Source organism: Nycticebus coucang, chromosome 2 (genome assembly GCF_027406575.1).
Source record: "Nycticebus coucang isolate mNycCou1 chromosome 2, mNycCou1.pri, whole genome shotgun sequence".
NCBI lineage: Eukaryota > Metazoa > Chordata > Mammalia > Primates > Lorisidae > Nycticebus > Nycticebus coucang.
This window is the reverse complement of record NC_069781.1, coordinates 88,358,144-88,381,709: the sequence shown is the minus strand read 5'-3', so window position 1 is coordinate 88,381,709 and position 23,566 is coordinate 88,358,144. Positions and strand designations below refer to the sequence as shown.

Here is a 23,566-nt window from a genome sequence, read left to right as displayed (position 1 = left end):
GCCCCTGGAAAAATCACCCAAGAATCTCGACTCCTGGGGGACAGGCCTCCAGACCTCAGAATGAGAGTGGAGGGGAGTGCTGGGGGCTCAGAATTACAGGTCGAAACACCAAACTCATTGAGACCAAATAAGCAAATAAACAGATAAAAAGGCTACCAGACACACGAGGCCATAGATGCACAAACAATCAGAAACACATAGACATACAGATAACATCGACAACAACAACAATAAAAATAATGATAATGGTAAAATAATTGAAAAAAATGGTAAAAATCATATAAACAAAATGAACAAACAAACAAAAAAACCTCTAAAAATCTGATGTAAGCACTCTCAGAAACCATAAGGAGGGAAGAAGAAGAAGAGAGAAGGAAGAGTAAAAAAAAAAAAGTGGTGTTCATAAAAATGTTAAAAAAGAAGAAAGAAAAAATTAAAAATAGAAAAAATAAATAGGTACTATATATATAAAATAAATAGGTACTATATAAATATATATAAATTAACAATAGCTCTTGCAAGAAAATAGTGAGGAAAGAAAAAAAAAGGCCGCAATCACAAAAGTGTTATTCTTGTATATATGTAGGAATATCCATCTGTATGTATGATGTAGGAAACGACTTTTGTAGGAATATATTTATAATGCAATATACTTTCAGGACACCAGGTAGTGCTGTGAGTGGTTCCCAGGCTTATCCCTGATTCACAGTTAATACTGTTACCATGTTAACCACCCTACCTGGCCAGTCGACATTTTGAAGTTTCTGTAAAAGTTTATTACCTAATTGTTGTGTAACCCCAGCTGCTCTGTTCCAGACAACACTCCTATCTGACCTCCCATCTCAGTGCAAGAGTCCATGCTTCACAAATCTTTCCACTTTGCTCCCACATTCTCCTGCAGACTGGCAACTGCAATTGGCTGTGGGGGAGGGTGCTGGCCGCTGCTGGCTTTAGCTGCTGCTGGCTCTTGCGGCCCCGCTGCTGTAGCACACAGAAATCTTCTTCTCAGTTTTTGTGGCTCAGAGTCTCACTTGAATCTGGACTTTTGAGTCCAGCCACCCACCAGTTCACCGCACAGCCTGAACTGCCAGCCCACTCCAATATTCCCTACCAGGAATGGTCCCGTCTATTTAATCACTCCTGTTGTTGTGGGGGAAGGTATCTGCCATTTCGGATAATTCAAAATGTCTGTTTCCTGGGCGGGATCCCTTCCCTTCAATATTCTATCGGGTTGCTTAGCACCTTCTGGTTCTGACTGGCTCCCCTTTTGGGTGCCACACTCAGCTCAGGAATAAATTTTCGTCAATTGGGTTTTGCTAGGAATTGCAGGCTGTTGTCCTCTGTGAGGGAGGGGCCCGCCGATCAGCACGGCCAAGCAGGGAAAATCTCTACAACAGAGTCCAGAGTCCGTGGTTTTAAATTACACCTCATATACAGCAATCCGCCAATTCGCTGCATGTCTCCACCTGTCTGTCCACACCAATAATCCACATGGGGAAAGGGTTCAGACTCCTCTTTCTCTCACCTGATGACTTGGGAGAAGTGGGCTACACGTCCGTCCTGTCCGCCATCACGCTCTGCCTCCCTCCCCAAATTCTTAATAAAAACCAACCCCTTAGCCTTGAATACTCTCCTCAATTAGTGAAAAAGACCAAAAGCCTCTTCCTTTGGATGAAGCTGTTCTTTTCATGTCTTCCCACTCCCTCTCTCTTAAAAGAGCATACTTTCACTGTCAATATTTCAACTTACATTTTAAATCTTTCAATAAAAGGTGTTTGCTTTTGCCTTCCATGGTGCATCATGAAATTCTTTTCCCAACTATCCACCACCTTGGAGGATGGTATTAAGCCCATTGGCTGTAACTTGTGAATTAACAAATGCCCCAAGGGGAAAAGCAACACCAAATGTTGCCAGAACACACCAGGGAGGTCCACCTACTGCTCTTACCTGCTCCCCAGGACCTTAGTTCTAAGGCAGTCACTTGGGGGTAACTCTGTAATGTCTTCACAGATGATTATCATCGTTGTTATTTTAGATTTGATCTAGCTTTTATCCTTGTTCTTGGTACAAGTAGTCTACCAGAGCTAGGCAGATGAGGAACTTTTGAAAATTCATATTCACCATTACCTTAATAATGAGTGGACAAATCATCTTTACATTTTAGATTTTATGCCAGAAATTGACAGAACACAGGGTATTCAAAAAATCCAATTGCCACCCTCCGTCCTCAAATGATTGTTCAAACTGAATTTGTCCAATTCTGTACAGAATGACTGTTCTTTCTTAGTTCTCATCCAAAAAAACCTTCTTACTGACCTTCCCAATATTCCTTGTCTAATTTATTACTTATGTGATAGCCAGAGTGATTCCTATAGCACATAAATTTGAACATGTTACTTCCCCTATTTAAAACTCTTTAAAGACTCCCATTCTCTTAGAATATAAAAGAAAAACTTTGAGACGGTTTATAAAGCCCTTTATGACCTGGTGTTAGTCTACTTCTTTAATTAATTTTTCAACCTTTTTTCCCCTTAAAATCATGTATCAACCTCTAAGTATTTGCTTTCCATTCCTTGAACTGGCCTAATTCCCTCCCACCCCAGTGCCTTTGCACATGATCTGTCTAGGTTATGCTCTCCCCCTTCCTTCAGCTTTGCCTTAAGGGCCTAGATGTCCTTCAGTCTCAAGACTTCTCTGGCCCTACATCCAGAGTACTGTGTATTTCCCCAGTGACAGTTCGTATTCTTTTATATTGAAAATGCGTGTATTTAATTATAGACTACCATGAGCTATAAGAGGTAAGGTTATCTCTAATGCAGTCTTAAATCATTACCATCTAGTGTCCATTCAACTTGTAATAAGTGCTCAGTAATTGTGAAGAAATGCTTTAAATACATTTGGCAGTATTTACTTTGGATCATGATCTTTACATTCATTTGATTCTCAGTATAACAGTGTGAACTGGGAAAGCAGTATTATTTCTGTTAAAAATGGGCAAATGGTAACAAGAGAGGCTGGATGACTTACTTGGGACGTTTCAGCATGTTTAATGGCAAAAGTAGACCTTATCTCTAGGTCATGTGGGTCTCAGGCCACGTGTTTAAATTGGGTACCACCGTTTTCCCTTACTGGATTCTTTATTTCCCATTCCCCCTTTTGCATCCATTCCTCCCCTTTGTTTTCCATTTTCCCTCTTCTATGATTGACCTTAAGGCTACACTAAAAGCTAGAGAGAAGCTAGTGCCTTGAGTATCAAGAGAATGGGGATTTTTAGAGAGCTGAATTGTTCATCAATAAGCACAGCTTCTCTCTCCCCCCATGACTCTGTGTCCATTGGGCTGGAGTGCAGAAGATGTGCCTGTAATAGACGGTAACTCCTCTTTCAATGTGAGATCATTCATAGAAATCCAGGAGTTTGTGAGAGGTCATTCATACTGGCAAATTGCTTTGCAATCTAGACTTGTGATTTAGATCCTACTCATGAATTCTGAATCTGTTTACTTCAAAATCATGTATGATCCTTGGGAAGATCAGAAATGAACTTCAGGTTAACCGCTTTGTCAGACTTCTTAGCTATTGACAGTGGGATTATGCATCATTTAGTTGTGAAAAAGAGGAAGTTTGTATGTGAAATTGATAATGTGCTAAGAGGGAACAGTATTCTCTGTGGTCCCTTGAAGGTTGAAAAATTAATTAGAGAGGTAGACTAACACCAGGTCATAAAGGGCTTTATAAACCATCTCAAAGTTTTTCTTTTATATTCTAAGGAAGGAAATAGTGTTGACTAGATTTTTTAAGTAATTTACCATTAACCTCTATTTTGATGTCATTTAAATACTTAATGTACATTTTGTTTGTGTGTTTGTGTGGGGAAGGGGGCAGCTATAACTTTTCCTCCTTTATTCATAAATTCTATAACATACAGTGTGCTAGGGTCAGTTAAATTATATACAGTAATATCAGGAGAATAATGAGTCTGGGAAGATGGTATATGAAGGATTTTCTAATAATTGCCTCTCGAATGTTGTACTGTGGAGTCCCCTGGTCCACAGGAAGGGAAAGCTTAAAACAAGAAGCCAGAACACACCAGTTTTCCTGGCCTCCGTCTTGGCTGGTCTGCAAAGTTTAAAGACGTATTTATTTGTGCCTTTCAGGTAGCATTCTTTTCAAGTGGATGGCCATGGACTCAGAGAAGATCTCAGAGAAGCAGGAGGAAATTCTCACTGTCCTGGAAGAAAAATTTCCTAACTTGCCTCCAAGAGAGGATATCATTAACATCCTCCAGGAGACCCAGTTCAGTGCTCAGGGTGAGTCTCCCTAGCTCTCACTGCTATGAGCAGGAAAGGTTTTGGTATAGCGTGTGGTCAGGCCTGAAAGGGCAAATTCAGTGTCTTTTCACTTTCTTCTCTTCTGCTTATGCTAGTGGAAGAGTCTCAGGCACAAACTGTTGGCCCACCTGGAAACGGACAGCCTATTCTGCAGCCTCTCCAGAGGGCTTCAGTCTGGATGTGTGGTTCACGCGCGTGTGCAGTGCACACCACAGATGCATCATTTTACATTCAATCCCTGAGCTGACAGTTTTCTATTTTGAGCACGTGGCAGGAGCAGTGTCAAGAACAATGGAATTTTATAAATTAATTAATTTTAGAGAATGAGAGGGAAGATGGCTAGGCTGATGAAATTGTTCTCCAAGTCTGGACTTTGTCAGGACAGTGAATTTCCTGAATCAACAGTTTTATAACAGTAAATAGCTATACCTCATCAAATGCCGGATATGTACAAGGGTCTGAGGGTATAACTTCACAAAGATTATCTTACTAATCCTCATGACAATGCTGAAGGTCAAGGGCTTTACTGTTCCCCATGTCCAGAGAGAACATTGAAATACAGAAAGGTTTCTTTGCTTTCCCAATTTTAAAAACACACATCAAGGGGCCAGGCCAGCATTTAAACCCAGACAAGCTATCTTTAAGGTGCAAACACTAAATTGCATAACTTTCTCTCTTGTTTTGGGATCCCCCAGGGGCAAAGCCTGAGGCAGAGCAGTTTCTTGGCAGGTGATCCCAGGCACAGCTGGTGGGGGAATGGAAGGCTGTATCCACCCAGTTAGCTCACTGGGAAACCAGAGCTTAACCCCTCTGGAGAACCATCCCCACCCCACCCCACCCCCCGAGAAAGAGTGTAAAGTTGTACCCCAGGGTTATACTACCTGAGGGGTGCAGAGATGTGCAGGAATGTCCTCACCTGCACTCTAAGAGCTGATGGTTAAATTTTCAGGAATTCTGTGAGTTGGTTGATGTTGGACTGGGAGCTGGAGATCTGTCATGGAGGGAGTATTTATATGACAGAAACTGGCAAACACTATGAATCAGGTTTTGTTGCTGGTTGTTAAACATTTACCTGCAATAGTAAGGATTACTCAGTCCCAGAAGTTCTCAGAAAGCCTTCAGGAAAAGAGGTGCAGGTGCTGGTGGTCAAGCCCACTCTGATGGAGGAAGTCTGAAGAAATGGGGCAGGTGCCGACAGTGTCCGCTGTATCATCTGTTACCTACACACTGGTATGGCTGCAGGATGGTAGGCATTTTGTCACTTATTTTCAAAATGACACCAAACTTTGAATGTCACGTTACATCTATAAATCATTTTATGTTGCACTATGAAAGAGTGTGGCTTTTCAGTTTTTGAGTCACAGAAAAATATTTAGTGCCTGTTTCCCGGTGCTGCTGTGATTGGCAGTGTGTTCTCAGTGGGTAAGTCAAGCAGTCGGCTCTGATGTCTTAACATCTATCTGGGAAGAGTACATGTGCTTTCCTAGCCTTTACTGTGGATCATCTTCCTACGAGGGTAGGCCTAATCAGATGTAATTATACTGAGTGAGAATTAGATGTCAAGCCAGACCCTTTTCTATTTTGCTGTGATAGATTTCATTGAGTCACACTGGTCAACTGACTACCACTATAACAGTTCTGGATGATTTAGCCATTTGAGATTATTACTCCCATCAATTAAGGAATTCAATAACTTCTATTGCCTGAGCCAATTACAAGGATGAGCAACTTAATTATGACAGTTTTATGGGTCACATTTATGAAGTGTATTTTGGATAAAATTATACTAGAAATATAACGGCTTGCTGAAATGTATTCTTAAGGCAAACGATGGCCTGGTTTGGTATATGTGACTTGTTTGCATGGTCATGCTAGTTCCCCATTTGCCCACCTCCACCCATCCCTGCCCTGCCCTTGTCCTCTCTGGATGTCCAGAGGCTGACCCCTGCATGTTTAATCTTCTGGGATCCCTAGGCACTGGCTTCTGGTTGGGTTTGGCCAACAAGAAGACTTAGTAATGGGTAGGGGTGGTGAGATCAAGGAGAATGAGGCTGTAGTCAGTCTTCCCTGCTCCCTTTTCTGCTTTGGTGCTACTTTTCTGGCACCTCTGTTTGTTTCCCTTGATCCTTTACTGGTCTCTGGATGTCTCACCATCTTGTATTCACTCTGTCAATCATTCCCACATCTCTGCAAGTGTCCTGTCACCAAAGAGCCTTCTTTTGCATAGTGAAGGGTGACTTCTCTTTCTCACTGGGCTCCTAACTGAACCACATGTTGCTATTAGTGTGATTATTGACTTAACATGTGTGTGTTTATTGTAGATGAAGTGAAATTAGAGGGGAAAATATTAAAATTAACAAGGTGAATTTTCCAATAATACCTTGATATTATTTTAAAAAGTTCTCCAAATATAGCATAATGTTCTTTCCTCTCATTCACAGGTTTAAGTATCGAACAGACAATGTTGAAAGATATAAAGGAACTGTCAGATGGAGAAATAAAAGTGGCCATCAGCAATGTGAACATGAACCTTGAGGTAAGGATGGAAATGCTTTTTTAGCAATGATAGATATCACACAATTACAGCCTAAGTAACTGCAATTCAACACTCTCCAGCGCTTAAGTCAGCATTAGCCTTTTGCTGTGAATGCTTTTCTTGTGATATATTTGCATTGAAATGCAGGTTATTTCTTTAAGTGAAAACACTATGCTGTCAATGAAACAAGCCACACCTGGATTCTCAAGATAAATGCTATTTTGTTTGTCTTAGTACAACAAAATCTAAAACACCCTCATTTATGTGTATGTGTACATATTTAACATGTTCAATAGCAATTATAATACATGTGGTTAGGTTCACTTCTTTATTTTCTATGTACCACCCTGCATTGTTCATAGAACTTTTCTTTAAAACAACAAGTTGTCCTTTGGCCTTGGTAAGCTGTTTGGATGCATGCCATTTTGGTAACCAATGGTGACAACTCAAGTATTAATACGGAACCTCCTTCCAGTCTGTTAAATGAATGACACCGAATGAACACTACTCTTGTCTTTGTGTGTTTCCTTGATAAATTACCTTTTGCCTACTTTGGGGGTGTTCAGTGACTTGTATGTTAATCTTAATTAACCTAGTTAATGGGAACTATATTTTACAAAGGTGCTTTTGTGCTTTTGCAGAAGTCTGAGGGTTTTTTTTTTTTACTGCTATATTGCCTTCTCTAAGTTAGGGTTGGGCTCCCAGGTCAAATTTATGGAGATAAAATTTGCTCTATAGGAATTTATATTTTGATTCTTAGAAATGTATGTTGCTATTCTTTTTTTCTCGTAGTGATGATGAGTATATCAACATGTGTATTTCTACAGGATAGCAGGTGTTCATACTGTTGTCGACACCCCAGAAAACCCAAGTGTAAGCCTAGTGCCTCTTTGTAAAATTTACACCCAGTTCATTAACATCATAATTCAGTTTATGTATCTATATGAGTACTGGAGAGAAAACGTCACATTGAATAGTGCCTCTGAGTTTACAGAACACCTTTTCATTTATGTACTCGGTAGAGCAACGCTACTGTTTCTATGAACTTCCAGATTGATAAAAACTTTATGTAATTATTTGTTGATGTGATTCAATACAAAAAATATATTCACTTTGGGATGTAGTTACTAGATAATCACCTTTAAGTAGAAATTTACTTTGTGCCTAGAAAACCTAAGGAAAGCATGGATCTTACAAGGGTCAGTAGCGCTGAGAATCATTTCCACTGGTTCAAGCCTTAGGGTTTTCTTTCTCCCCTTCCCACCCTGTCTTCCTACATTTAATGGCTTCTTATTAGGTTTTAAATGCCTTGTTTGGAATTCCTTTCTAAATTAACATAGAACATCTTGTAATTGCTTAGGGAACTGTCTGTAGTTAGCAAATTATTTTAAGGCTATTAATATTATAGACTTACCATAACTTTAATGTACCTTCATTTATATTATAGGGTTATACTAATGGCTTTGTCAGATATGTTAAGCTATAAATGTTTATCAAGCAGAATAAGTGATAAAACAATCATCTTAATGTTGACAGTAATTCACATACAGGTTCAGTAATTAATCAGGTGGTTAAGTACATCTCTGAACTCACCGTATGATCTGGGAGGAGGGGAGAAGGACATTTGTGTATATGAAGATGCGGGGAGCTTTTTCACTTTCTCATAATGGGAATATTAAAGGTGATTGAAAAACGAAGAAAGAACTTTTTAATATCATTGTCTATATCTTCGTAGAATGAGAAAATTTACATAATTTATCCAATCTGTCAGTTGGGAAAATCCCCAAGTTAATGGCAGTGTTTGGTTTTCTCTATATATTCTCCTGTGATACGGTAGGATTTTCATAGTTTGTACTCATATTTAGTTATGGTTCAGCATTCCTTTCACATCCATTCACCTCACTTTTGAAAATAATGATAGAATCCCCCAAATCTTATATTGTGTCTCAGTGTCTTGTGCTTATAATGCTAAGCACTTTGAGAGCCTGAGGCAGGAGGATTACTTGAGATTAGGAATTTGATACCAGTCTAACCAAGAGTGAGACCTGGTCTGTACAAAAGATATTGATAGAAAAATTACCCGGGCAGGGTGGCACGTACCTGTAGTCCCAAGCTATTGGGGAGGCTGGGGGATGGCTTGAGCCCAGGAGTTTGAGGTTGCAGTGAGCGATGATGTCACTACTTCACTCTACTCAGAGTGACAGAGTGAGACTCTGTCTCAAATAAATAAGTAAATAAAATGACAGAATCCTCACAATCTTACTTTGTGTTTTGGAGCAGTTGTATAATTACCCTTTAAATCTAGGTATATGCTCAAAGAAAACAGTTCATACGACTTTCTAAGTCTTGCTGGTCCTCTAAAGTACAGTAACCTAGACACTTCATGATGACTCATGAATTCTCCATTTTGTGTTATCAGCCTCTGGACTCTGGGACAATGTAGTCTAGCTGACCAATTGAGTATTTCAATTTATGCTATCTGTCTTCCATTAATTTTGAACTTGTTTTATAATTGATCATGGTTTGACAATATGTTAAGTTAATTGAGAGCAATGATGGTATCTTTGACCTCTGTTTCCTTCAATTTTCTGGCACAAGGCTGGGCACATAGTAGATACTAATATAACTAGTTATACTTACTAATGTTTGTAATTTTCCCTTTGATATCTGATTTTTATTTTTTTTGAATTTAAATAAATCAGCCAGGAAAGCAAAGCTACCTAGCTAGACTTTCGAAGCAGCCTACTTTTCCCCTTTCCAACCAGTTTCTTCCACACAGTTATGAATGGAGGTTGACGTCAGATAGATAAAAAATGGCCCTCATATTTATAGACAGTATTGCATATCCTCCTTTCCAAAAGTGGAGTGGGTGGCATTACAAAGTAGTTAGCTGTTGTCACTGGAAAAAACCAACTGGAGGTTCTGTAGCAGTCAGGGATGTGGGAAAGAAGATTCCTTACATTTTCAATGTTCCTTTGCAACACTAAAATTCCACAGTTGTATGTATCATAGTCTTTATTTGCCTGGTGACCCAATTAATTTTCTTGTGTGGGAACATTCATAAAAACTAGAAGGATTTGTCTCCTTGTATCATATTCAGTGTGTATTCAGAGGGAACCACTGGTTTTGGAGGTAGGAACCACTGCCTTTGATAGACAAGTTAACTCTGACTCTCTACACAATAAGGGGGTGACTTCTGAACCCTTTGTCTCTGATTTTTATTTGGTATATCTCACAAATGATAGATGTAACCTGATCAAAGTTATATAAATTGCTGAACGAACTACCATAAAAAGCAGTTGATTGTAATAATATAGAGTTTCATTGCTTTGCTCAATGTGTAAGGTCAGAATGGATGTGACTTTAATGAGTGGTGAGCAGAAATGGCCTTATCAGAGACAGGGCCAGAGGGCAGCCCCTCTTCCAGGAGGACTGTAGGAAAAGATGCTGCAGTCCCATTTCTCTTGGCCCCCAGGCCACCCAAGTCTGAATGTAGCACGCATCTTGTGGGGAATGCACATCACGTATTGACATCCACTTCACTGATTATTGCTAGGCCTGATACTTTGGGCCATTTTCATTGCTTGCTGATTTGATTAACAGAAGAGTTTATGGATACCCAAGAACATGCTTAACTAGAACAAACTTTGCCTTTATTCCTTTGCCAGTAGAATGGTAATGATTATTCTTGGACCTAGTTTATTCCCTAGGAATAAGTATGTTAGAAAGCAGTATGTTAGAATGTTAAAAGGAAGAAACAGCTTTTTTCATTCTAATGAGGTGCCACCAAAGCAAGTTTGCTCACTGTGGTACCACATTAATGGCTCCCTTGCTGATACCAAACATTATTACACTTTCTTTAAGCATCTCCTGAAAGACTGTAAGTTGTTAGCATCTTTGCTCAGGAAGGACAATAACCAGGCAACAACTTGGTCACTTTTTATTATGATCAATTGTGCTATGACTTATTCTTACATACATACTGTATTGATTTGCTAGGGCTGGCATAACAAATCACAAGCTGGGTGACTCAAACAAAAGAAAGTTATTGTCTCACAGTTCTAGAGGCTAGAAGGCTAAGATCAACGTGTTGGTAGGATAAATTCCTTGAAGCCTGGAGAAAGAAATTGTTCCATGCTTCTCACCTGGCTTCTGATATTTTGCTGGCAATCTTAAGTGTCACCTCTGCCTTCATCTTCATACCACCTTCTCCCTATGCATGTCTCTATGTCCCAATTTCCCCTTTATATAAGGGCAGCAATTGTAATAGATTAGGGCCCATCTTACTACAACACGCCTATATCCTATAAATTAGGTCACATTCTGAGGTGCTGGGATTAGGACTTCAACATAAAATGTTTTGTGGAACAAAATTTAACCCATAACATATATTATCATGAAAGTAGTCATTTTCCAGACAACTGAAAAGAATACAGCTTGTAATAAGACTATCTGCATGAACCTGTTGCCTACTAAGCATATTTTATCTGTTGCTCCCACTTTAAAAAAAAAAATTAAATTTATTGTCTTTAAATGAGGAACAGTAAAGACTTTCAATTGCTGAAATTGTGTCTCTTTTATTCAGAGCTGGCGTCTGAGCGAAGTGTTCAGGTCTGTTTTCTCTCTGGGGCTCTGGGCTTTGCTTCTGCTGTGCTCTCAACCTGGGACCTCCTCATAGCCAGCCACTCTGCTATTTGAGACCTGGGCTGGGGAACACATGGGATGCATTCTGGTAAAGAACTCAGAGACCTCTGACTCATTCCACCAGCCATGCTGCACCTTGGAACAGTGCAGAGGGAAAAATATCAACATTTTCCATCAGCCTTCAGGGCATAGACCAAAATGAATTCTCAGGATCTCTGTTAAACTCCTCCATGATTAAAGGAAACTTTACTTGGGCTTTGGTGAAGCATAATTGACTTATTGTAACCAGGCATTTAAGACTAAGCAAATCAGTCTGAAATATGGCTTACCAATTTTAGATACCAAATATGGTTTCTCATTGTTTGAGCCTGGAGACTTTTGGAGGCCAAGCTAAAGGTACCTGTAGACTACTTACCTCCCTTATTTTGTGATGGAATCCATGGTCTCTTTTGGGGGAGCTTATGTTATTTTTGATTAAGATATTCTTCAAAATTGAAGTATTTTGAAAAGGTAACTTTTCAAAGCTATTCTGCCAACCTGTGGAAATTCGTGCAAACTGTCTTCCAGGTTCTCAATCCTAAGTGCTTCCATTTCCTTCTGGGTTCAGTTCTGTAAACTCTTCTTTGCTGCAGTACAAGTTGATAATTGAAGATGAGTACTCACTGTGTACCAGACAGTAGACTAAGACTTTATAAGCATTATCTCTCGTAACTTTCTAAGCAGAAGGTGGGGTACTCAGAATTACACCTGCATTGGTTAAGGTAGCTCCAGTAACTGGAACAGATAAACCCAAAATCTCAGCAACTCAACCCAGAAGTTTATTTTTTCCTTATGCAGCAATCTCATTTGGTGTTCTCAGCTACGAGGACTGGGTTGATTCAGAGACCATCTTCAAAATGTGGCTTCTAAGGTTACCTTGAGGCCATTTCCATCCTATATTCTAAAAGAAAGAAGAGCTTGGAGGGCCAAGGTGGAGATCTTTATGGATCTGGTCTGGATGTGACACTATCAGTTTTACTTATGTTTCATTGACTGAGCCATGTGGTCACATCTAACTGGAAAGAGGTTGGGAAATATAGTCAAGTAATGCATCCAGAAAGAAGAACCAGTTTATAGGATAAATAGATAGAGAGGTTAAATCATTTGTCTAATGTATAGCCAGGACCAAATGCAGGTTGGTCCTGCCCCAGCACTGGGTGCACTATTGGAAACACAGTACCAAAAATGTAAGACACATATAGAACTTGAGCCTGCTCAGGAGTCCACTAGTAGGTCCTCAGGTGTCAGTCACTGCCCCATATGACAGCCTTGCCCGATCCTTAGTTGGCACTCTTCTAAGCATTTTTTTGTAGATGTTCTTGTTTATCTTTTCTTTTTTAAAATTTCAAAATATTAAGGGGATACAAATATTTTAATTACATGGACATTGTATAATGCTGAAGTCAAGTGTATGTATGTCACCAGCTAGTGTTCATTGTACTTGATATGTAAGTTTTTATCCCTTACCACCCATCGGCCTTCTTAGTTTCCATTGTCCTTTATATCTCTTTGTACTGTGAAGAGTGTTAGCAATCTTCCTCTCCATACTCCTGGTAGCAAACTTTCTTCCTCTTTATCTTTACATCTTTGCTTCTTTAAAAAAGCATTTTACTTTTAAACTATAAACATCCTTCACATTTCAAGTGCTGATAGTGAAGCTATTATTGGCCCCCAAGATAGAGGAGATTTGCCACAAAAAGTCAAGTAGATAAAAGCAATAGGCAAAAGAATTATGGGGCAAGGGATTGGAGAGGACACACCACGTAGGAATGAGAAAAATCTTATGTTTTTTCTCAGACTATCTCCAGAATTCAACAACATGGGTATTCTGATTTAGCTTTTTTAAATTTATGTTGAAACAGAGCTTTCATTTAGCCTTTTCAAAATTTTTGTTGAAAACACAGGATCCCAATCAGTTAGTGAAAATTTTTTTTATTAAAATGAAGCAGTATTAACTTTGAGCACTATAGTAACTTCAAATAACAAAATCCTGAGTAGCTGAGGTGGTAGGAATTCTCAATTCATGTTTGGCTGAAGAGTCCAAAGGGACTTAAAGCAAATGACAAATATGGTCCTTGTGCAAACTGAACAATCAGTCTTTGTGAGGCACTTGGAAAGTAATTTAGAGCTAACAATTCCTGGCTTCTGGAGGACAAGTGCAGGATGAAAAAGTGAAACATGGACCCAAGAAAGTGGATGTGGACTCTCATTCCTATTGTTCTATGAGTGGTTCTTGGTAATGAGATGTAACTGAGATGAGAGAATTGAAAATCTTTGATTAAAGAATGGTTTATTATATGTACGTGTCAATGTCAACATTTGTCTTTGAAAAATTGTACCAAGTGGCTAAAGCTTATAATACTTAGAATTTTTCCAATTTACATGTAGATAGCTCCTTTTGCAGATGGCCAAAAATAATTTAAAGACACTAAAATAAAGTCTGTAAAACCTATTTACCTCAAAATGACTTATAATGGAATTCTTTTTTTCTTTATTGTTTGGGATTTATTTTTGCTATAACCAGCAACATTGCCACAACGAACATCTTTGACAGACACATTCTTGACGTTGAAGCCCACATTGTCTCCTGGAAGAGCTTCACTCAAAGCTTCATGGTACATTTCAACAAACTTTACTTCAGTTGTAACATTAACTGGAGCAAAGGTGACCACCATGCCAGGTTTGAGAACACCAGTCTCCACTCGGCCCACAGGGACAGTACCAATACCACCAATTTTGTAGACATCCTGCAGAGGCAGATGCAAGGGCTAGTCGGTTGGACGAGTTCATGGCAGAATGCAATCCAGAGCTTCAAGCAGCGTGGTTCCACTGGCATTGCCATCCTTTTGGGTGACTTTCCATCCCTTGAACCAAGGCATGTTTGCACTTGGCTCCAACATGTCACCATTCCAACTGGAAATTGGCACGAATGCTACCATGTCAAGGTTGTAGCCAATTTTCTTAATGTAAGTGCTGACTTCTTTAATGATTTCCTCGTATCTCTTCTGGCTGTAGGGCAGCTCAGTGGAATCCATCTTGTTAACACCAACAATTAGTTGTTTCACACCTAGTGTATAAGCCAGAAGGGCATGCTCATGGGTCTGCCCATTCTTTGAGATACCAGCTTCAAATTCACCAAAACCAGTAGCAACAATCAGGACAGCACAGTCAGCCTGAGATGTGCCTATAATCATGTTTTTGATAAAGTCTCTATGTCCTGGGGCATCAATGATAGTAAAATAGTATTTGCTGGTCTCAAATTTCCATAGGGAGATATCAATGGTGATACCACGCTCAACTTCAGCCTTCAGTTTATCAAACAAATTCAAAGACCAAATGACCAAAGATTTTGACACATTGAGACAAGATGTTGCAGCCCTCAAAAGATCTGAGAATCACAGTAGAATCCCTCAGTAACAGAATGGAGCAAGCAAAAGAAAGGATTTCTGACATTAAAGACAAAGCTTTCGAATGCTCCCAAACTCTCAAAGAGGAAGAGAAATGGAGGGCAAAAACAGATTACTCTCTGAGAGCTCTAAGATAATTCAAAGAAAACCACTATTCATCTTATAGGGATCCCCGAAAGCGACAAAGTGGCTTCAAAAGGCACAGAGTCTCTTCTCCATGAGATTATGAAGGAGAACTTTCCAGACATGCCAAAAGATTCTGAAATTCAGATAGCAGACAGTTTCAGAACTCCAGCATGACTCAACCCAAATAAGACATCCCCCAGACACATCATAATCAATTTCAATAAAGTTTATATGAAGGAGAAATTTCTGAAAGAAGCCAGATGAAAGAAAACCTTTACCTACAAGGGGAAGAATATTAGAATAACTGCACATCTCTCTGCTGAAACTTTTCAAGCTAGAAGAAGATGGTCATTGACTTTTAATCTCCTAAAACAAAAAAACTTTCAACCCAGGATCCTGTACCCAGCTAAACTGAGTTTCATTTATGATGGAGAAATTAAATACTTTAATGACATTCACATGTTGAAGAAATTTGCCATAACTAAACCAGCTCTCCAGGATATTCTCAGGACCTATCCTCCATAAAGACCACCACCACAAAAATAAACCCACCCAGAAAATTTTGATCAAATTCCAACTCCCACAGTCACAAAAGGATTAAAAATGTCCACTAGATTCTCGAAAGGCTTATCAATATTCTTAATTAATGTGAATGGTTTAAATTGTCCTCTAAAGAGTCACAGGTTGGCTGACTGGATACAAAAACTCAAGCCAGATATCTGTTGCATACAAGAATCTAATCTTACATTAAAAGACAAATATAAACTCAAGGTGAAGGGATGGTCATCTATACTTCAGGCAAATGGAAAACAGAAAAAGCAGGCATTGCAATCCTATTCACAGATGCAATAGGCTTTAAACCAACCAAAATAAGGAAGAATAAGGATGGACACTTCATATTTGTTAAAGGTAATACTCAATATGATGAGATTTCAATTATTAATATTTATGTACCCAACCCGAATGCACCTCATTTTATAAGAGAAACTCTGACATGGGCAACTTGATTTCCTCCAGTACAATAGTAGTTGGAGATTTTAACACCCCTTTAGCAGAGCTGGATAGATCCTCCAAAAAGAAGCTAAGAAAGGAAATCTTAGATTTAAACTTAACCATTCAACAACTGGACTTAATAGACATCTACAAAACATTTCATCCCAACAAAACTGAATACACATTCTTCTCATCAGCCGATGGAACATACTCCAAAATCGACCACATCCTAGGCCAGAAATGTAACCTCAGCAAATTTTAAAAAATAGAAATTATTCCTTGCATCTTCTCAGACCATCATGGAATAAAAGTTGAACTCAAAAACAACAGGAACCTGCATACCCATACAAAAACATGGAAGCTAAACAACCTCATGCTGAAGGATAGATGGGTTATAGACGAGATTAATAAGGAAATCACCAAATTTTTGGAACAAAAAAACAATGAAGACATGAATTATCAGAACCCCTGGGATACTGCAAAGACAGTCCTAAGAGGGAAATTTATAGCACTGCAAGCCTTGCTCAAGAAAACGGAAAGAGAGGAAGTTAACAACTTAATGGGACATCTCAAGCAACTGGAGAAACCCAGCAGAAGAAAAGAAATGACCAAAATCAGAGCAGAATTAAATGAAATTGAAAACAAAAGAGTTGTACAACAGATCAATAAATCCAAAAGTTGGTTTTTTGAAATGATCAATAAAATAGATAAACCTTTGGCCAACCTAACCAGGAAAAAAGAGTAAAATTTCTTTTATTTATTTATTTATTTGGTTTTTGGCCGAGGCTAGGTTTGAACCCACCACCTCTGGCATATGGGACCGGCGTCCTACTCCTTGAGCCACAGGTGCTGCCCAAAAGAGTAAAATTTCTAATTTAATCAATCACAAAAGGTAAAGATGAAATAACAACAGACCCCTCAGAAATTCAAAAAAATGCTTAATGAATATTACAAGAAACTTTACTCTCAGAAATATGAAAATCTGAAAGAAATCGACCAATACCTGGAAGTACGCCACCTACCAAGACTTAGCCAGAACAAAGTGGAAATGTTGAACAGGCCTATATCAAGTTCTGAAATAGCATCAACTATACAAAATCTCCCTAAAAAGAAAAGCCCAGGACCAGATGGCTTTACGTCAGAATTCTACCAAACCTTTAAAGAAGAACTAGTACCTATATTACTAAATATCTTTCAAAATATAGAAAAAGAAGGAATACTACCCAACACATTCTATGAAGCAAACATAACCTTTATCTCTAAACCAGAGAAAGACCCAACAAGAAAAGAAAATTATAGACCAATATCACTAATGAATATTGATGCAAAAATAATAAGATCCTAACAAACAGAATCCAACAGCACATCAAAAAAATTATACACCATGACCAAGTGGGATTTATCCCAGGGTCTCAAGGCTGGTTCAATATACGTAAATCTATAAATATAATTCAGCACATAAACAAACTAAAAAATAAAGACCATATGATTCTCTTGATTGATGCTGAAAAAGCTTTTGATAATATCCAGCATGTCTTCATGATCAGAACACTTAAGAAGATTGGTATAGATTAGACATTTCTTAAACTAATAGAGGCCATCTACAGCAAACCCACAGCCACTATTATATTGAATGGAGTTAAACTGAAATCATTTCCACTTAGTTCAGGAACCAGGCAAGGTTGCCCATTGTCTCCATTACTCTTTAACATTGTAATTAGGGAAGAAAAGGCAATCAAGGGTATCCACATAGGGTCAGAAGAGATTAAACTTTCACTCTTTGCAGATGACATGAATCGTATATCTGGAAAACACTAGGGATTCAACTACAAAACTTTTAGAAGTGATCAAGGAATACAGCAATGTCTCAGGCTACAAAATCAACACTCATAAATCTGTAGCCTTTACATATATCAACAATAACCAAGCCAAAAAAACAGTCAAGGACTCTATTCCTTTCACAGTAGTGCCAAAGAAGATGAAATATTTGGGAGCTTATCTAACAAAGGACGTCAAAGATCTCTATAAAGAGAACTATGAAACTTTAAGAAAAGAAATAGCTGAAGATGTTAACAAATGGAAAAACATACCATGCTCATGGATGGGAAGAATCAACATTGTTAAAATGTCCATACTACCCAAAGCAATATATTATTTTAATGCAATCCCTATTAAAGCTCCACTGTCATACTTTAAAGATCTTAAAAAATAATACTTCGTTTTATATGGAATCAGAAAAAACCTTGAATAGCCAAGACATTACTCAGCAATAAAAACACAGCAGGAGGGATCACGCTACCAGACCTGAGACTGTACTATAAATCAATAGTGATCAAAACAGCATGGTACTGGCATAAAAACAGAGAAGTAGATGTCTGGAACAGAATAGAGAACCAAGAGATGAATCCAGCTAGTACCATTATTTGATCTTTGATAAGCCAATTAAAAACATTCAGTGGAGAAAAGATTCCCTATTTAACAAATGGTGCTGGGTGAACTGGCTGGCAATCTGTAGAAGACTGAAACTGGACTTGCATCTGGACTCACTCACCGTTACCTAAGATAGACTCTCACTGGATAAAAGATTTAAACTTAAGACATGAAACTATAAAAATACTTGAAGAAAGTGCAGAGAAAACTCTTGAAGGAATCAGCCTGGGTGAATATTTTATGAGGAGGACTCCCCAGGCAATTGAAGCAGTATCAAAAATACGTTACTGGGACCTGATCAAACTAAAAAGCTTCTGCACAGCCAAGAACATAGTAAGTAAAGCAAGCAGAAAGCCCTCAGAATGGGAGAAAAGATTTGCAGGTTATACCTCTGATAAAGGTTTAATAACCCGAATCCACAGAGAACTCAAACATACTAGCAAGAAAAGAACATGTGATCCCATCTCAGGGTGGGCAAAGGATTTGAAGAGAAACTTCTCTAAAGCAGACAGACGCATGATCTACAGACACATGAAGAAAAGCTCATCATCCTTAATCATCAGAGAAATGCAAATCAAAACTACTTTGAGTTATCACCTAACCCCAGTAAGAGTAGCCCACATAACAAAATCCCCGAACCAGGGATGTGGCGTGGATGTGGAGAAAAGGGCACACTTCTACACTGCTGGTAGGAATGTACACTAATACGTTCCTTCTGGAAGGATGTTTGGAGAATACCTAGAGACCTAAAAATAGACCTGCCATTTGATCCTATAATTCCTTTACTAGGTTTATACCCAGAAGACCAAAATTCATAATATGACAAAGACATCTGTACCAGAATGTTTATTGCAGCCCAATTCATAATTGCTAAGTCATGGAAGAAGCCCAAGTGCCTGTCCACCCATGAACGGATCAATAAATTGCAGTATATGTACACCATGGAATATTATGCAGCCTTAAAGAAAGATGGAGACTTTACCTCTTTCATGTTTACACAGATGGAACTGGCACATATTCTTCTTAGTAAAGTATCTCAAGAATGGAAGAAAAAGTATCCAATGTACTCAGCCCTACTGTGAAACTACTTTATTACTGTCATATGAAAGCTATAACCCAGTTATAACTTATAACATATATAAGAATATGGGGAAGGGGGGGAGGGAGGGTAGAGGATGGGCGGAGGGAGGGTGATGGGTGGGATTACTTACACCTGTGGTACATCTTACAAGGGTACGTGTGAAACTTAGTAAATGTAGAATATAAATGTCTTAATACAATAACTAAGAAAATGCCAGGAAGGCTATGTTAACCAGTGTGATGAAAATGTGTCAAACTGTTTATAAAACCAGTGTATGGTGCCTCATGATCACATTAATGTACACAGCTATGATTTAATAATAATTAAAAAAAAAGAATGGAAGAAAAATTATCGAATGTACTCAGCCCTGCTATAAAGCTAACTTATATTTGTCATATGAAGGGTATAACCCAACTATAGCTCAAGAATATGGGGAAAGGGGAAGGGAGGGGGGAGGTTAGGGTGAAGGGAGGGTGATGGGTGGGGCCACACCTGCGGTGCATCTTAGAATGGGTACAGGCGAAACCTACAGGCAGAATACAAATGTCTACATACAATAACTAAGAAAATGCCATGAAGGCTACGTTGAAAAGTTTGATGAGAATATTTCAGATTGTATATGAAACCAGCACATTGTACCCCTTGTTTGCACAAATGTACACCGCTATGATTTAACAATAAAAAAGAAAAAAGCAGTGGACAAGAAGGCTACTGGAGCTGGCAAAGTCACCAAGTCTGCCCAGAAAGCTCAGAAGGCTAAATGAATATTATCTCTAATACCTGCCACCCAGTCTTAATCAGTGGTGGAAGAACAGTCTCCGAACTATTTGTTTCAATTGGCCATTTAAGTTTAATAGCAAAAGACTGGTTAATGATAACAATGCATCATAAAACCTTCAGAAGGAAAGGAAAATGTTTTGTGGACCATTTGTTTCTTTTTGTGTGGCGGTTTTAAGTTATTAGTTTTTAAAATCAGTACTTTTTAATGGAAACAACATGACCAAAAATCTGTCACAGAATTTTGAGACCCATTAAAACAAAGTTTAATGAGAAAAATATATATATATAATATGTCCTTTATTCTTTTATTATAAATATAATAAAGCTAGTTTATTTTTGTAGAATGAACTAATTTTTATGCAACTTTTGCATTGTGATTGAGGAATGACTCGTTCCCACAGGATGTAGTTGATGTTTTTATTTTCCTTAACAACAAAGTGAAAACAATGAAGACCTATGTTTGAACTTCACTTGTTTATTAACAACATGAAGGACTTCTTTGCTTAATTGAAGAATAGTTTTCGAATACTAAAATAAAAATTACTCATGGTTATTTGTTTGGTGTTATTCACATGTGATGGCTACAGACACAACACGCTTTTAAGTTTAATCTGCATTATTAACTTTCTCTCCATTACTTTCTTAAATTTTAAATTGCACGTGAACTTTAGGGCCTGTATAGACCAGGACTGGGCAATTTTTTTTTTCTGAAAAGGGCCAGGTAGTAAATATTTTTGGCTTTGTAGCCCAATAGCCAAAATTCAGTCTATTACGTAGGAGGAATTCAACAACTATTTGAAAGTGTTTAGGTCACAAGCCTGTAGTAAGCAAGGAGACCATGCCTTACCAACCCCTGGCCTTGACCAATAAAACAAGATCTGATTTGTAGTTCTTGACAGTTTTCACACTGTAAATACTCTTATCATGGCCCAGTTGTAAGGCATTAGTGTTAGATCATCACAACAAAGTTGGGAAGAGATATGCAGAAGCAGACCATTGTATAGTGTTTCTATCACGTGGACACAACAGATGTAAATAGTCTCAAGGGCATTGATAATATTGACTGTAATAGAATAATTAGAAAATAGTTGGTGGATTTATTGGTTTTGTTTTTAATATAATTTTTAACATAAATCGTGTAATTTGATGGTGGCTGTATTAAATTTGCAAACAATGGTTTTGCCAACATCCTGAAAACCTAACAATCGGCTCTTGCCAATGGTTACAAGTCAGCTCTACCCACTGCTGGGAATTAGGCCTGGGGGAGGGGCAGGTGCTTCTAGGGAGGCAAGGAGGGGAAAGGAACGTTCTTTGGAGAATATTTACCAAAGAAGACAAAAATCGCTCTGGTAGGTAAGACTATGACATGAAGTATCAGATTTTCTTTTAAAAACCCTCTGTTCTGTGTCTACCACAGTATGGCACATATAGGGGGTGCACTATACAATTCACATGTTGTTGGGTGTAAGTATAAAGTAGCTAGAATTTTAGGGGAGTGCCTATCACTTGCATGTAGTAGAAATTTATCTCTTCATGAGGTAATTGATTGTAGCTGAAGTTCTCACGTTTTTTTTTGCATTTTTTTATTAAATCATAAATGCATAGATCATGTATACATTAATGCATTTACGGGGTACAATGTGCTGATTTCATATAGAATTAGTAGCATTTACATCACACTGGTTAATATATACCTCATCTCATTTACTTAATTATTGTGTTAAGACATTTATACTCTGTACTTAATAGATCCAACATGTAATAAATCATGGTATATGTATACCATGGAATATTATGTAGCCTTAAAAAAAGATGGAGACTTTACCTCTTTTACATTTATATGGATGGAGCTGGAACATATCCTACTTAGTAAAGTATCTCAAGAATGGAAGAAAAAATATCCAATGTACTCAGTACTATTATTTTTTTTTAAGTAAACCAAATTGGTGGATTTTTTTTTAACCATCAAGTAAAAAGTAGAACCTTGATTTATAATTCATAATTTACTTAGTTGGTTTCATGCACTTTGGCCAATGGCCTCATGTTTCCTGCAGTTAGTAATTTTAGTTCAGATTGAGTACGTAGGGCCACCTTGAAGCTAGAGATGACAGGTCATGCTTACAGCACCAAATAGCATCAAACAATTAGTCTTTAGGATCTTGCCTATTTAGACATAACACATCACAGTTACCGCTTTTTCCACTCTGTGGTCACCACGCTTGCTTGGGACTCAGGCTCCTGCCCTGGAAGTCTTGTCTTCCTGCTCTCTGCTCCCTTCTGTGCTGTTTGAGACACAGAGCTTGCACTCTCCAAGGACACCTCCTGCATTGTTACCACTTTCCTCCTGAACTTTCACCATCATGGGCTATACCATTGAGTTCTAATAATACCTCTGGACCACACTGTGGATGTTTTGTTTCACCTTAATCACATCCCATCTTTCCTTTTCTAAGTTGGTTTGCATACCTTTCCCCTTTTCCAAATGTCGACAGGCTTCTTTCAGAAATCCTGCTTCATTCCTCATGGGGTCACTTCTTCTGCTTGGGTATTTAACTTCATAATGCAATTAAGGAAGGTTTTCTACATGCCATGAAAATGCTGAAGGCTTTCCCTTTAGATGGATATTTCTAGTACCTCCATCACTTTATTTGGGATCTCTTTTTTAAATTCATGACTACCTCTGATGAAGTGAGATATCTTTGAATAAATGTATATATCACTGCATCTTTTTTTATGTTTTTGAGAGACAGTCTCTCTGTCACTCTGGCTAGGGTGCAGTGGCATCACTGTAGCTCACTGCAACCTCAAACTCCTGGGCTCAAGGGATCCTCCTGCTTTGGCCTCCCAAGTAGCTGGGACTGTAGATGCCTGCCATCATGCCTGGCTGATCTTTCTATTTTTAGTAGAGATGGGGGTCTCACTCTTACTCAGGCTGGTCTCAAACTCCTGAGCTCAAGCAGACCTCCTGTTTCAGCTTCCCAGAGTGCTAGGATTACGGGTGTAAGCCATGGCACCCAGCCTCGTTGCATCTTATATAAATAAAAAAATGTACATTTCTAGACCTTCGAAAGTAGTTAGCAGACAGTGCTGTTTTATTGAAATCCTTGAGTAGGATGAGTTGGCCCTTTGCTCATGAAGGAATGGAGTACTGAGCTCTGTCTTTCTGAGAAATAAGCCCCACGATATTGGCAGAGCTCAGCAC

At 38.5% G+C, this 23,566-nt stretch overlaps 1 protein-coding gene across 4 annotated transcripts in view; it reads left to right on the top strand.

Annotated features, from left to right (window-relative positions):
* The window catches only part of PRUNE2 (prune homolog 2 with BCH domain), a 297,926-nt gene that overhangs the window by 67,871 nt on the left and 206,489 nt on the right, over positions 1-23,566 (top strand). For all 4 annotated transcript variants that reach the window (XM_053575620.1, XM_053575648.1, XM_053575640.1 and 1 more), the window contains exons 5-6: positions 4,155-4,307; positions 6,770-6,864. In XM_053575620.1, coding sequence (XP_053431595.1) covers positions 4,155-4,307; positions 6,770-6,864 — 248 coding nt within the window. The remainder of the gene's footprint in view (positions 1-4,154; positions 4,308-6,769; positions 6,865-23,566) is intronic.